Here is a 16,281-nt window from a genome sequence, read left to right as displayed (position 1 = left end):
CTCTTAATCTGTATGTTATACTAGGGGGGGGGGGGGGGGGGGGGGGGGGGGGGGGGGGGGGGGGGGGGGGGGGGGGGGGGGGGGGGGGGGGGGGGGGGGGGGGGGGGGGGGGGGGGGGGGGGGGGGGGGGGGGGGGGGGGGGGGGGGGGGGGGGGGTGGGTTGGTGGTCTGGGGGGGGCGGTTTGGGGTTTGTTGGTTTTTTGTCCCAGCTTCTGTCAACCTAGCAGTTTGAAAGCTTGTAAAAATGCAAGTAGAAAAATAGGGACCACTTTGGTGGGAAGGTAACAGCATTCTGTGCACCTTTGGTGTTTAGTCGTGCTGGCCACATGACCACGGAGACGTCTTCGAACAGCGCTGGCTCTTCGGCTTTGTAACGGAGATGAGCACTGCCCCCCAGTGCCAGAAACGACCGGCACATGTGTGTGAGGGGAATCTTTACCTTTTAAAATTAATATTAAAGTTAATAAGATACTCCTTGACCAAGTACTTGATCATTTTATTATGTCCCATTAAAAACTGAATTAATAGCTCAATGGCAGCAATGCCAAAGCAGACTCAGATTGAGCATCTCTGGACTAAAATGTATAAATTGCTTCACAAACCAGACCACTGTTCCCACACATATACTTCAAAATTGGCTGTTGAAATGGTGTTTCTCATTAACGAATCCAGTGATAAATTGTTTTATAACACCTTACTCTTGACTAAGAGATAATAACATAGGAGGAACTAAATTCACATTATTGCTCTTGTTCAAGGACAGTATTGGTGTGTGCTGTGGAGGCTAATTTGTCCTTTAATGTAGTGATGAGACTTTAGTTCATAAAATGTGTGCATGTGTATATACACACAACACACACACTCACACACATGCACACAAACCTTTGCAGGGTGACCAGCATCTTTGTCAGAAAAGTTTATAGATGTCCTGCAAGATGTAACATCCATTCAGAAGGTCCTAAAAACAATATATAATTTACCTTTGCATTTTGCATTTAATCCATACTTTGACTAAGATGCAATTGGCTTGATGTGCATATAATGCTGACCCATCAAGTCTATTTATTGTGCAAGGGAAACTTTAATATTAATGCCTGTCTTACACACGAAAACAAAGCCAAAACCATCCCTTTGTTTATTTATACTGGTCTGTTATCCAGCAGTCTTTGGACACTTAAAGCAGCTGCTTTTATTATGCCATCATTCCAGGTGAAATTATAAAATGGACTGAGGTTCAGAAAAGTTTCAGTCTGTAATAAAGTTATTTATTTACCATACAGCAGTCTGTCCTATGATAAAGTCTATAATAAATGTAAAAATGGTACGAAATATTTTCAAATGGTACAAAATATTGGCTTAGGTTTAAAACAAATGCAAAACAGTGTTTCTCATGCTAATTTATAGGTACTACTGTCCACCAACCCTTCATTCCATATCAACCAGAAATCCCCATTCTGTCCCAAGTGTGTTTTAAACAATGTGTTTTGAATCCCAACTGTGTTTTGAACAACGAAAAAACATCCTTGCTTCTGCTCTTCAACTGGCTTTAAATTCAGCAGAACTATTAATCACCTTAGGGTAATCAACCCATCCGTAAGACTTCTTCAGAGCAGAAATGTCCCAATCATACACCAAAGTGCCATGCTGTCCTTGTTGATGGGCCTCTTAACCTGAAGAATGACAATCCGTAATCTGCACATGAAGGAAAAATGCCCTAGTTCGATGCACGCACATGCACATCAATTCTAAGTGGTGCAAAGTGTCCCAGCTTCTTGTCCCAGCTTCTGTCAACCTAGCAGTTTGAAAGCATGTAAAAAATGTACGAGAAGAATTTGCTGCTGTCTCTTTAAGAGCCGAACACTGTCCTGCAAGTGAGCTATTATAAATGCAGGTAAGCTGATGCGCTTGGATTAAATGATCTGGCAGCCAAGCAGAAGAAAGCAACCCACATAATGACAGGCCATAACTGCTGGGGATACGGCCAGAAAGATGGTAGGTGATTTGCACAACCCTTCCCCTTCTCTTTTTCCCCCCTTCTTTACTGCATCCCATCTTTTCTTCCTTCCATTCAATATAATTATATTGTACTGCTTGGCTTTATTCCCTACATCCCATTCCCACTACCATCAGGCAATATGCATCAGGGAATGAAAGGGTTAACCTTTAAGCAGCTTTTACATTATCGGTGGGTCCGATTTATAATTTTTTGGTAACATCAGGGGACGTTTGGGTCTTTTTGTTCAGGTCTTTTATTAGGAAAAAAAAAAAGTAACTCAGTACTTTTGCTGAACTGGGGTCCTTTTCTATCGGCTTTTCCAAATGCAGAAACCCATTAAAAAGATGCTTGCAAGCAATGCTGACCAAACATTATTCTGTATGCTAATCAAACCGGGGGAAAAAGTCGATAGAACATGGGTGCTCTAATGCTGATTAAGGAATAGGTCACGTTTTTAAAAATAAGGCATCGGAAACAAATACTCCCCAAGCAGTTTGGCCCAGAAGAGGAGTGACTTACCTCAACGTTAGGAGCGACTACATACCATTAGTCTTAAGAAGGCAACTATTTCAGGGCAGGAGATGGCAAGAGGATGTTGGAGGAGTAACTATGTACCTGATGCTTTCAGGGGTAATTGAGGATACTGATCCAGGGTTGAAGACAGGTATCAGTCAGTACTATTGAGTTCTGTACGGGACTTGTTCTTTGTGGCTTATCTCAGACCAGTTGAGTGATAAGATCTAGCCCTGATGGTGTTACCTAGTTTGGGTAATGAAAGGTCTGCAAGAAAACAACCAAGCTCAGAGAGCACCAAGGACCTACCAGTCAGCTCATTAACCAACTAGGTAAACTCATCAGTGCATAGATCACCATCCGCATTGATGAGTATGGCCTAGTTGGTAACTATAACAATAGCACTTAGACTTATATACTGCTTTACAGTGCTTTACAGACCCTCTCTAAGTGGTTTATAAAGTCAACATATTACCCCCAACAGTTTGGAGTCCTCATTTTACCCACCTCGGAAGGATGGAAGGCTGAGTCAACCTTGAGCCTGATGGGATTTGAACTGCCAAATTGCACGCAGCCGGCAGTCATCAGAAGTAGCCTGCAGTACCGCACTCTAACCATTGCTCCACCGCGGCTCAACAACACATGTACAAGCAAACAACCAAGCTCAGAGAACACCAAAGACCCCTCATTTCAACCCCCAAGCTACAAATATACTTCTTTATTGGGGGAAAAGATTGTCTAACTCATCCCATTTCCTTTGAAGAGCCATGCAAGCTACCAAGCCACATTCAAAGGCTGACAACTTTGCTAAGGAAGCAGCTGAGCGTCTCAGAGCATTTCATGCAGATTGCCCTCAAGCAAAGTTCTTAGGCCATTGGCTTGAGATCTTGGAACTGACCTGTAGCCAGAGCAAGGCAGGTATAACATGTCCACACATAACCATGCACAAACCTAGATTATCTATAAAATGTTATGAGTCTGCAGGCATTTGTTTGTTCACAGTAGATCTCAATTAGCCTTTGAGTACCACTTCCTGGGTGGACTTTCATCTAAGGCCTCTTCTTCCTCTAATCAAGATGAAAGTCTCAGGCAGAAGCGTTTGGACCCCAGAAAGAGGAAAGAGAGCAGACCAGATCCCTCCTGGTGGATTTAGAGATACAGGTAGTCCTTGACTTATGACCACAATTGAGCCCAAAATTTATGTTGCTAAGTGTTTGTTAGGTGAGTTTTGCTACCATTTTATGACTTTTCTTGCCACATTTAAGTAAATCATTGCAATTGTTAAATTGGCAACATGGTTGTTGGGTGAATCTAGCTTCCTCATTGTCAGAAAGTCACAAAAGGTTATCAGATAGCCCTGGGACATTGCAACCGTCATAAATATGAACCACTTCTCAAGGATCTAAATGTAAATCACGTGACTTTGGGGATGCTGCAAGGGTCGTAAGTGTGAAAAATGGTCATAAGCAGGGGTGGGATTCTACCAGTTTGCACCTATTCACTAGAACCAGTTGTTAACATTCTAAGCAGTTCAGAGAACCGGTTGTTAGAAGAAATGACTGGCCTAATCCTGTAAGGAAGGCAGGAAGGAAACATTCTGGTGTTGCTTACAGAAACTGCCTCTCCGTTAACCTTATTACATTCTTGGCAGGACTAGACTTCCTGTCTCAGGAATGGAGTTTTTTTTCTCCCTCCTTTGCTAGTACTTTGCTTGTGTGGAGTGACCATTTAAAGTTACAATGGCACTGAAAAAAGTGACTTATGACCATTTTTCACACTTACGGCTGTTGCAGCATCCCCACAGTCATGAGAGGCCCGGCGAGAAGATGCGTGCCTCAATGTGATATTGAGTTGGCCACACCTCACCAACAACATGACCACCAAGCCATGTCCACCCAGTCACATGACCACCAAGCCATGCCCACCACCTAAGCCATGCCCACAGAACTGGTTGTTAAAAATTTTGAATCCCCCCAGGTCATAAGTCACTTTTTTCAATGCCGTTGAAACTTCCAATGGTCACTAAATGAACGGTTGTAAGTCAAAGACTATCTGTACTAAAACTCATCCCAAACCAGGCAAAAAGAGATAAGGATTCTAGTTAACATATAGTAGTAGTTTTAACAGTGAGCATTTTATCTTGATGAATTGCACGTTAGATTTATGTCTCTGCCAAAGATATCACTATCAACTTTATGAGATGTAATCAGGAAACAGCTTTATGGTTTGCACTCTGAACAAGCAGAAGTCTAACTGTGTCTTAAAAGTATGTCCCGTTTATCACCATTTGACAGTGGCTGATCTCCATAAATCTCTCCTATCTCCTGCCTCAATTCCAAATCTTTCCACAGGAAATGCCAGGAGTTGCAGCTGTAACTTTTGTAAGCAAAGCATCCTCCTTAGCAAAAAATGTTTTGCTATTGGGATCCCCTCAGCAAAAGAGTTCTCTACTAATGCATCAACTTTAAACAACTAGGACTCCAAAACTGTAGGGGAAGAGGAACACGATTTTGAAACTTCTAGCTTACGTTCTTAGCTGTTCTTTCTTCCTCCCCAAAGGACCTTCTCAATGGTATAAGTCTTATCCCATTGCCCAAGGCAGCCGTCAATCTCCAATTGATATCATCTCCACGCAAGCTATCTTTGACCCCAGTTTGAAGCCTCTTAGTATTTCCTATGGATCGGATTCATCTCTTGGCATCTCCAACAACGGGCATTCAGTCATGGTGGATTTCAAGGATGTCGATGACAAAACAGGTGAGCAATTTATTGATTTTTAAAATCTCCACACAAACACATACCCCACCTCCAGCTTTTTACGCAAAATATAATCTACAACCACCACAATTTGTAAAACAAACAAAAGGAACAGGTAATAGCTCCAAGATTAATTGGCATTCCAGTGATCATTCAGAAACGTATTCCATCTTTAAAGGCTATTCAGATGGAACTGATACGCAGAATGTAGCCATTGGAAAGTTTCTCAAGCATCTTGAGAATGAGCTAATACATCAAAAGCCTCTTTTGCAAGGGGAAAAACTGCAGGTCTCAGCATTAAGACTTGGTGCCCTTGAAGGCACTAAAATGGATGACTTTGCATGGATTTCAGCCAGAGCATTCAGCCCCAGCAATTAAAATAATTTTGGACTATGGAATTGGGCATCTGGAAGTCAGGGCTTCTGTGGATGACCCTGAGTGTTATCGCATTTGCGCTTCCAAAGAAGGTAAGAAAGCATTGCAACATTCATGGCTGCGGTGTGAAACTAGACAATTGTTACATACTCAATAAACTCTGGTTAAGCAAACTGGCTTAATATGATATGTGAACCAGTCAAGGAGTTTTGGAGCTGAGAGGAATGCACTTTACAATATGGAACTCTCCGGGTTTTGGGAGGCAAAACCTACCATTTTGAAAAAGGGCCGTTTTTGTTTCTGCTTGCACATTGCCATGTGTTGTAAATAAAACTGTAAATCTAGAAAGTGTTCCGGTCTTCCGTTACAGAAACTCTCTTATTGTAATCCCTTTAGCTTTTCACTTCTGTTTTGTTTTTTCAAGTCCATTTTTGACTCCTGATGACTGCCTGGGCTAGTTCCGACAATTTTCCTGGCAAGATCTTGGAAGCGGGTTTCCATTGCCTATTTCATAGAGCCGAATGAGAAGGACTGGCCTAAGGTCACCCAGCTGATTTGGTGCCTAAGACGGGACTAGAATTCAGGTCTCCCAGTTTCTAACTGGGTGCCTTAACCATTGCAGCAGCTGCCCTTTTGTCCTCTGCCTTTGGCCAAGGAAGACGGGAAGAAAGGAATACGATTGTTACTACTCTAATGTAGTAGCTGTAAAGCACTATGAAGCAGTATATAAGTCTTACTGCTATTGCTATTGCTATAGGAACACCTATCTATTTCCGCTTTCTTTTTGGGTTCCAGCTATCAGTGGAGGCCCCTTGAAAAATCCTTATAGGCTGAAACAATTCCATTTTCACTGGGGGACAAGCCAGAAGTCTGGATCCGAACATACCATTAATGGGAAATCTTTTCCTTGCGAGGTGAGTTGATATGAACATTGAAAGAGCAAAGCTGTGCACAATACAAAAGCATAAAGGAGATGGGAGGATCTGTGGACCTTTCAGATTAGCCAAAAATTGCTGAATTTTCTCCAGGTTTCTAAAAGCAAAGCTTTTTGCCTGGTGTAGATATACAATCACCTAAAAAGTAAAGTTATTTTAGTAGTTCTGTGTAAAAAAAATGGATATATTAGGCCTGTTCTTTATCATACATTGTTTAGCAAGAATGTGAAAAACAGCAAATAGCCAATTAAAAAAAGTTAATTTCACACAAGTAAAATTTTACACGTTTAACCATGGTTTATTGACCATTGGCTGGGTTCACATGCTTATGCATAAACTATGGTTTGGAAATTACAGTATGTTCACTTAATATATTAAACCACACGTAAGCAAACTGCATTTATGTTGTCAGGCCTCCCCTTCTTGAATCTTTTTGGGATCTTCTGTTTTTAGGACTTCCTTTTCCATTAGATGTTAATTATCCTGCAAATCTTGTTCCTTTATTTTTCCTCTATGTGAATCCAGTGGCTGGATTTAGTGGCAGCCACTGATCTAAGCTCATATTTTTAATTCTCAGCTCTGGTGACTTTAAGAAGTGTGGACAACTCCCAGAATTCCCCAACCAGAATGGTTAAAGAATTGGCTGGCTGGGAAATTGGGAGTTGGCTACTCTAGATACTTTCCTTCGCATTTTCCCCTGACTTACCTGGTAAAAAATACAACTATCTGCCAATGTTATTGGACCTTCAAAAAATTCAACTTTCTTTTTGGGACAAAGCAATACGTTCAGTTCACCTGTTTGATGTGGTCAGGGATAGGAAAAGCAAGACCTTGTATGTTTATGTTTTGGATAACAGCGTTGTCTGATTCTCCTCCTCAGCTCCATTTAGTTCACTGGAATGCCAAGAAATACACAACATTTGGAGAAGCTGTAGCTGCCCCAGATGGCCTTGCCGTGATTGGGGTTTTCTTAGAGGTGAGAGCCTCAGCATCCTGTATGTGTTATATATGCTTATCACCCATCAGCACATGATGTACAGCAAGGGTGTCCAACCTTGGCAACTTTAAAACTTGTGGACTGCAACTTCCAGAATTCTGGAATTGAAGTCCACAGAATGTAAAGTTGCCAAGATTGGACACCCCATGGTTTATAGCATTTGAGGTCACACCTTTCCTTTGCCATCATGTGATTGTTTCCCCCCCCCAATATGTTAAGTAAAGTTAGTCCTTCTGAAAATCCTGGCTTATGGCTTGCATTAAGTAAAAAAACAACAACAGTGGTTTGCTCTCTTCAGCAAACCATCATGAGGTACATAGCTTAACACAAAAGGTGAACAGTGTCAGTGTAAAAGGATAAACAACCGCAAATCCAGAAGAATCCAGATAGTAACACATTTCCAACGAACAATTTTATTAAAAGGTGTAGTGCAGCTCATAACTATTAATAAAATCTGTTAGTTGGAAAGTGGGGGGCTGCCAGGCTCCTGCTGAAATTTTTGGCCCTATCAGCTAACATGAGTCTTCTACAGTGTTTGCAATGCAAAACAAGTTTCCTCTCTGTGCAGACATGAACAGGCTTTGAATCTTGAAAATGTACACCAGGAGGCAATCAAGTCTGAAAGGATATTTTATTTACTTATTTTATTGAATCATTGATACGTTTTGATTGATATTCCACATTTCGGTAGGGTACAACTCCAAGCAAGGTACCTAATGCTCTTTCCTCCTATTTTTCCCATGTGAACAAAACTGGGAAGTGAACTGGGTTAAGAGTAGTGCCCAAAGCACGGGGTTTGCACAAGAGGACTATGAGTGAGTGTGTTAGTGGCATTTTAGGCACACTGACCTCCGAAAGTCATTCCAGGCATCGGGAAAAGAAAGGTGTAATCGTGACTCTCCTTCCCTTTTATTGTAACCTCAGAGTGTTTCTAAAAAGCTGAATGGTTTCAAAAGTAGTGGGTAGAGCAGAAGCCTACAAGTCATGGTGAACTTTTTCAGCAACAAGTGCCGAAAAGGGAGCACGCGGGCGTTCACTCATTGGGGCCACAACCCAGAAGAGGAACTGCCCAGGGGCATGCGCGTGACAGGACATTAACTTCTGGTTTCCGGCATGCACATGTGCAATGGCCAATTAGTCTTCCAGTTACTGGCACGCATGCACGCGTGACAATCAGCTAGCCTGCGTGCATGCCCATGCCAGAAAATGGAAGACCAGCTCTTCCAGTTTCCGGCACTGCTGCAGGCACGAAGGCCAGCTGATCATTGCACGCATGTGCACCGGAAACCCAGAAGAGGAACGGGCAACGCCAAGCAACATGGCTCTGCATGCCACTTTGGGCACACATGCCATAGGTTTGCCATCATGGTCATAGACTGAAGAAATCATTTACTTACTCTGTATTGTAATTGCCTCTACTTTCATATTGTCTCTTCTCTGCCCTTTTCAACATTTAGGTTGGAGAAGAACATACTTCTATGAACCGATTGACTGATGCCTTCTATATGGTCAAATTTAAAGTAAGTTTTCAATGTAGATTGCTCTTGAATTATATGGACATGAATGTTGACATTATTTCTCATTAAGTTTTTGACTGTTATGCTCACCCTTCTTTTATGGACATTTTGAGCCAGTGGTTAGATATGCCTTGCCCTGCAACATCACTGGAAGAGATCCAGTTAATCTATTTCTTCCAAGGCTCCCTGTGGACAAACTCCAACCACTTTCTCAATAGTGTTTGGAATCAAATCAGAACCTCTTTAGAACTTCTAGGCTGAATAAGACATTCTTCAGAAGGATGTCTACTGTCTTCTACAAAGTATCATGGTTTATTGTAACGGTCTGATTCAAACAGTATGCCGAGTTGAGTGGATGGGTTTCCATTATATTTTGAACTACAAACTATCAACCCTATTTTGACCTACTTCAAACTCGACAGAGGTTTAATATCTAACTTTACAACAGAATTTCAGTGAACCTGATATATGATAGGGAAGAAAGGGAGAGACAAACCACATGACCGTATAATAAAATTCTACAGTAGATATTGGAGTTTTCCTTCTACTGTCTTTCCTCAATACTACTTCTAAAGAGGAAGTAGACTTGAATAGGTGCTTCAGAGCTCATGAAGGTTGAGACATGGCAACCATCTGGAATTCTTCAAAGCAGCAGCACCTTTTCTTTGATGAAGACACAGCTATCCTATGGAGCTCAGACAGATGCTACATTTCTGGCCCTGCCTTCTCCAAGCAAGTTCATGGAATCAAATCCAACACTGCACGTCTCTTGCATATACCAGAAAGATTAAGTTTTGTGATAACAAGAGGAGGGGATATTATACTTGGGTTCTGGCTGGACATTTTAGATTGAATCCAGAATTAATGCCCTTGAAAGTAACCTATGGAAATCAGTTGTGCTTAAGTGAATTATGGAAGTTAAATCCAATTAAACTGTGCAAGCTGTAATATTTATAGAAATGTGCATGCCTATATATTTATCTTGATGCTTAGATTTTCTGCACCTGCTTCAAGTATTCTTTTAGCTGTATCATCATAATGCAAAACTGACACCTAAGGTGTTGGGTTTTTTAAATTTTATTTTGGAGCCTGGATGTGAATGATATTACATTATTCATGCAAAAAACCATCCAAGTTTTCTAACTTTTATAAAATTCTTTTAAGCTTTCAGAGCAAAAAAAAAATTACAGTGGCTTCTGGTAAGGAATCTGGTTTTGGGTTGTTGTTTTTTCTTAGATCATTCCATATCACAGATCTATTTTGTGTCTCTTTCTTTTTCTTCACCAGTTCAGCATGGACCCAACTTTTTAGTTCTTTTAGTGCTTTGGGGGTTTTGCTTGTCTCGTTTTTGTTTTCTATAGTTTCCAAGATTTTTTTTTTTTAATCATTTTTGTTTGCATCTTTAGTCATGTCATGATGTTGATGATGATGTTATCCATTCAGTCATGCCTGACTCTTGCGAGTCTCTGAGCCAGGTCTCTCCAATGTCTTCCAATCTTGCATTACTTCTTTGCATTTTTTTAATGATCTGGCTGGTGTCAGCTTTGAGGGTATCCAGCCATGTGTCGGCCTGGTTTCCTTTTTTCGCTAACTCTTCCAAACATATAGTAGTTACTTTCTCCAGTGAAGTTGTTTCTTAAATTTTTTAAAAAATAAAACCCAAATATCAAATAACACGTTCTCCTTCTTGTTGAAACGTCTCCTAGGGAACAAAAGCTGAATTCAGATCTTTCAACCCAAGCACTCTGCTTCCCCCTGGCAAAAAGTACTGGACTTATGCCGGATCTTTGACCACGCCACCTCTCCACGAGAGTGTCACCTGGATAGTACTGAAGGAAGCTATCCAAATATCAGAGAAACAGGTAAATCTTGCGGGTGAGTGATAAGAATGTAGATGTCTGATGTTTAGGGAAAATATTCTTCCCGAATGTTATCAGGAGAAAATGCTGAATTTAAAAAAAAAAAAATTTATTCTCCTAGAAATGCACTTTCAGCATCCAAGCTGCAAAAGATTTAGCTATCCTATCCAAAGAAATGGATTTTATTTTTCTCCATGATTTAAAAAAATTATCATCATTTTAGAGAGGGATTTAGAGGTAAGTTTATTTATGCAGGGAGACGAGTTCCATTGAAAATCTGCAGGGAATTAACATTGTTGACACAGATAGTCCTCAACTTACGATCACAACTATTGAACCTAAAATTTCTGTTGGTAAGGGGGACAGTTAAGTCAAATTCAAATTCAACTGACTCATATTTATGATAGTTGCAGTGTCCTGGGGTCGTGTGATCGCTTCTTCTTCTTTTTCTTATAGTGTCAGTCCCTAAGCAGACAGTAGTGGTATCTCTCAATGATTATAGACCAGTAGATTTAACATTTATTTATTTATTTTGTCAAAAGCTTACAATACAATAGAAATAAGAATAAACATAAGTTTAAATATAAGAAATAGGAACTAATAATTGGGGATAATAGGACAGGGACGGTAGGCACGATTGTGCGCTTATGCACACCCCTTACAGACCTCTTAGGAATGGGGTGAGGTCAATAGAGGTTAGTTTGAGGGTAAAGGAGTGGGGGTTTGAACAGGTGACAACCGAATCAGGTAGTGAGTTCCAGACATTGACCACTCTGTTGCTGAAATCGTACTTCCTGCAATTGAGTTTGGAGTGGTTTACATTTAGTTTATATCTGTTGTGTGCTCTTGTGTTGTTGTAGTTAAATCTGAAATATTCTTTAACTGGTAAGACACTGAAACATGATTTTCTGTACTGTGCTTAAGTCCAGTTTTAGCTGGGGTAGTTCAAGGTTGTCTAAGCCTAGAATCTCAAATATGCTGGTGTAGGGTATTCTGTTGCAAACAGAGGCATGTAGTACTCTTCTGGTAAAATACTTCTGGAATCGCTCAATTGTATTTATGTCTGATATACAGTGCGGATTCCAGACACCAGAACTGAATTCAAGTATTGGTCTAGCAAAGGATTTGAATGCCATAGTTTGCAAATCAGTATTACCAGAGGAGAAGCTTTGTATGACATCTGTTGTCATGAAATGTTTTGAGAGACTGGTGCCGAACTACATTAAGGTTAGTCTTCCACTTTGGACCCATGCCAATTTGCATATAGGAGTAACAGGTCAACTGATGATGCTACGTCTATTGTTGTCCATACTGTATTGAATCATTTGGAACAAGAGGGAACATACGCAAGGCTGTTATTTGTGGATTATAGTTCTGCCTTTAACACCATTCTACCCAACAGGTTGTTTGTTTCTTAAAATGTCCAATTTGGGTATCAATCCGAAGATTTGTTTGTGGATAAAGGATTTTCTGACAGTTGCCAACCGTCTGAATTTCAATCATATGACCAAGGGGATAAGTCACTTTTTTTTTAGTTCTGTTGTAACTTCCAACGGTCACTAAATGAATTGCTATAAGTTGAGGACTACCTGTATTTGATTTTTCTGGCAAATCATAGAAGGGTGGTCTTAAAGAGCACTGTGAGATTAAGAAAAGGAGTTGCCCAGGTTTGCATATTTAAAACATTCTTTATAAAGACTGAAAACCAAAAAAAAAAAAAAATGCAAGGAAGAGAGTAGTAGGATCTTAAGGTTGCCCACCTACATTTAACATCTGTAGAAAGAACTGAACCGACCTGGGCTTCCCTTGGGCACAGATCATTTGTTTAACTGTAGCTGAGATTGATTGTATATCTGTTAGATTATTCTCATCATTTCTAAATGTAATCTTTGAGGGAAAAATGTCTTTTAAGCATGTTTTGATTGCCATAAGCTGGGTTATGTTGAGTTTCCAGTGAAATTGTTTTCCTCTTTAACTACAGTACTTAGGCCTTCTATAAATTTCTTTTTGTGTGTGTAGCTATATCTCAGGTTTGAAAGCATTGTGTGTACATTGTAGACTTTTTTTGTGTATTTCTTTGCCTGTTAGGATGCATTGTTTAAAATCAAATTTTGCAAATCTGTTGCAAAACAAAAAAAACCCAAATAACAGTAGATGAATAACCTAGTTATGAGTGTGACTGGATGAACAGAATGAAATAAAAAAAATGATGCAAGTGCTGTTTTCTTTAGTATCATTTGCTTGCTAGCATTGTTACAGACTGTGTTTCTAGCTGTAATGCCATCTCTTGTGTGTTTACAGATGGAGAAATTCAGAAGTCTCCTTTTTACGACAGAGGAAGATGAAAAAATCCCAATGGTGAATAATTTTCGGCCCCCTCAGCCTCTTAAGGGGAGGGTCGTTCGGGCATCCTTCCAGATATAAAAAGAATGAAAAGGAGAAGGAAGAACGCAAAGAGAGTTTCTCAAATCAAGACTTAAGACTGATTTTCATCCAAGGCTGTAAAATGCAAGACATCTATTGAGTTTGACACGATTCTATTTCAACGTATCTTGAAAAGCATCCATACCACTCCAGACCTCCACAGAAAAGGTTTTTAAGAACTTGAACCTTCCTTCCTTCCACAATTCTTTCTACCCCCTTGAACTATTGAAAATTGCAAGTGGTCTCCAAACCTCCCAGCTTGTCTGTGATGTTCCTTGGATTATGGAAGGACCAGCGTTTTGGAGAACTGAAATCATTTTATGTTCATATTACCTGTCACCCACTGTAGAAAAATAGTTGGGATAATTTAGGAAACCAGAATGAAAAGTCCTTCAATATTTCTATCTGAAAATTAATGGGTGTTAAAGGGCAATATATTTTTCACAGCCATCAGTGTTAGCTGTCTTCCGATGTGCTTTTATAGCCGCAAAGCCTAAAATAAGCCATAGGAATTTGTGCTTGACTAAAGCTGTCAATACTTCAATGTTTTGCTTGAACTTCATTGCCCTTCATGCTGTATTTTTCTGCTTCAAACAATCCTTCTTGAAGATGTTTGCCAGGGATACAGAACCATAGTCCTTCAAAAATGCTGCTTACCTAAAACTCCAACTTGATCCTAACCAGCAAGGATAATAGAGAGGGATGATGTCCGTTTGAAAACCACCCATTCATTCATTCCAGACCTAGATAGTAACAGTTAACAAAGTTGGAAGGGACCATGGAGGTCATCTAGTCCAACGCCCTGTTCTCGTAGGAGACCTATACTATTTCTGATAGGTGGTTGTCAAGTCTTTCCTTAAAAGCCTCCAGTATTGGGGCATCCATAATTTCCGAAGACAATTTTTTCTACTGGTTAATTGTTCTTGCTATTAGAAATGTTCTCCTTAGTTCTAGATTGCTTCTCTCCATCCATTGTTTCTTTTCCTGCCTAGGGGTGTTTGGGTAAGTAAGTTGGCCCCCTCTTCCTTGTGGCAGCCATCTTTCCTTGAATAAGCTTCAAAATCAGAGGTGGTATTCAGCAGGTTCTGACCGGTTCTGGAGAACCAGTAGTGGAAATTTTGAGTAGTTCGGAGAACCAGCAAAGACCACCTCTGACTGGCCCCACCCCCACCTATTCTCTGCCTCCTGAATCCCAGCTGATTGGCTGGGTCTTCTTTGGTTGCCCTGCACAGGAGAACGGAGCTGGAAAGCAGGTTAGTGGGGTGGGGAGGGAATGGGGATTTTACAGTATCCTTCCCCAGCCATGCCCAAGCCACACCCAGCAAGCCACACCCACAGAACCTGTAGTAAAAAAAAAATGTTGAATCCCACCACTGTTCAAAATGCTTCATTGCACTGAACCCTAAAACCGAACAAATCGAACCGCTAATGATGGTTCTTCAAGACTTACACAGGAACGAACCTGTTTTACTTTTTTAATGTAACGCTAGTTGATTTAATCTAAGCCTTTCCAAACAGTACATGTCATCTATCATTAAACAGCTGAGTTTCTAGAGACCACAAGAGGCAGTTCTGACTCATACAGGACCCCGAGTTCCCCATTTGCTCAATTATTGGGGTATTCTCTATTCTTTTTTTTTACAAAAACAGAGAATACCCCCAATTTTCGCCTTTATTGGAAAGTCACCCTCCCCCAAATCATTTGACAATGCAAAATTCAAATGATTATACTCGTCACACAGTCAGCCAGAGGTTTACACAGGATTGCCACATATGTCCACCTACCTAGTACTTCTCAAGGACATGCGATAAAGGTTCTTGTTTAATATTACAGGGATCATAGTGAGATGTAAGCTGTTCCAAGTAAAGTGGCCTTTGCAGTTGACTGATGGTGATTGTGTCAATGCTGATAGTATTCAGTGCAGCTCCAGATGGTTTTGGTTGCAAAGCACCTATTCGTACCATTTTTGCTTTCTTCTGCCACAGTCATTGTATTTCTATTGTCAGTTTCCTTGTAAAATACATAAGAAAATCCCATCGGGGGAGGGGGGGGCAATCTACTTAGGGTTAGGTCTCCATGAATTTGGACAGCAAAATGGACATCGCCAATGGATTCCTTGCACATCCGTAGGCTTAGGAGAGTGCAGACATTTTGATCCTGCCCTATTTATGTTTCCAGGTGAAATACATGGGAAAATCCCATTGGTGGGCAAATCCACTTAGGGTTAGGTCTCCATGAATTCAAAGAGCAAAATGGACATCACCAATGGATTCAAAGCCCATCGGTATGGTTAGGAGGGTGTCTTGTCCCAAGCAAGATTTATCTTCTCAGATACTTGAGATAAGCAGTTAAACTCTACAAAGGCTTCCATACAAAAATTCTCTTTATTGGATCATAATAGGCATCCTCAAGGTATAACTCAGAGTTACGCTGAGATTCATCTAATGTCCAATCTTTGCATAGTTGTCTTCATAGTGTGAAAATATGGTTATCTTCATCCCATATTGATCCAGCAAGTGATCCAGCACGCTGTTGGGTCCAGGCAAGGCAAAGAACAAAGGCTTCCCCCAACCCAACTAGAGGTCAATTCAGTGACCAAGCAGGATTGCAGATGTGACCACATGACATGAACTACATTTCCCATGAGGCATTCCCTTAAGGAGACAACTCCCAATTCCCAATTAACTATATACTGTCTGACCAGCACAGAGGGTGAATGCTTTTTAAGCCTGCCTTATCTAGGTTTCTTGGCAAAATACATGGGAAAATCCCACTGGGGTGAAATCCACTTAGAGTTAGGTCTCCATGAATTCAAAGAGCAAAATGGATTATCGCCAATGGATTCAGAACCCATAGGTATGGTTAGGAAGGTGCATGTTTTTTGAGCCTGATTAGGTCTCCATGAAT

The 16,281-nt window shown here is 40.7% G+C and overlaps 1 protein-coding gene and 1 long non-coding RNA gene across 3 annotated transcripts in view; both read left to right on the top strand.

Annotated features, from left to right (window-relative positions):
* The window catches only part of LOC148129833 (uncharacterized), a 304,663-nt gene that overhangs the window by 123,708 nt on the left and 164,674 nt on the right, over positions 1 to 16,281 (top strand). The gene's annotated exons all lie outside the window — the stretch shown is intronic.
* Positions 1,911 to 15,020, top strand: CA7 (carbonic anhydrase 7). Of its 2 annotated transcripts, none has more exons than XM_026672034.2 (7): positions 1,911 to 1,992; positions 5,069 to 5,266; positions 6,437 to 6,555; positions 7,457 to 7,552; positions 9,031 to 9,093; positions 10,797 to 10,952; positions 13,251 to 15,020. In XM_026672034.2, exons 1-7 carry the CDS (start codon positions 1,953 to 1,955, stop codon positions 13,371 to 13,373), a joined length of 795 nt encoding a protein of 264 aa, XP_026527819.2. In that variant the 5' UTR covers positions 1,911 to 1,952; the 3' UTR covers positions 13,374 to 15,020. The 2 variants fall into 2 exon arrangements, with proteins under 2 accessions (XP_026527819.2, XP_087827733.1); XM_087971607.1 differs by having other exon boundaries at positions 10,797 to 10,965.

The sequence above is a fragment of the Notechis scutatus genome, chromosome 9 (assembly GCF_049901735.1).
Source record: "Notechis scutatus isolate UNSWTSFEM ecotype Mainland chromosome 9, rNotScu1.2, whole genome shotgun sequence".
In the NCBI taxonomy this organism is placed as follows: domain Eukaryota; kingdom Metazoa; phylum Chordata; class Lepidosauria; order Squamata; family Elapidae; genus Notechis; species Notechis scutatus.
The sequence above is the reverse complement of the archived record's forward strand: the minus strand, read 5'-3'. Positions and strand labels throughout refer to the sequence as shown.

What these genes read in the sequence shown, in the direction of transcription:
- CA7 (XM_026672034.2), top strand. Translation starts at nt 1,953, where the DNA reads ATGACAGGCCATAACTGCTGGGGATACGGCCAGAAAGATG. An exon ending in GGATGTCGATGACAAAACAG is followed by an intron (nt 5,267 to 6,436) that starts GTGAGCAATTTA and finishes TTTGGGTTCCAG; the next exon opens with CTATCAGTGGAGGCCCCTTG. An exon ending in GGAAATCTTTTCCTTGCGAG is followed by an intron (nt 6,556 to 7,456) that starts GTGAGTTGATAT and finishes TCTCCTCCTCAG; the next exon opens with CTCCATTTAGTTCACTGGAA.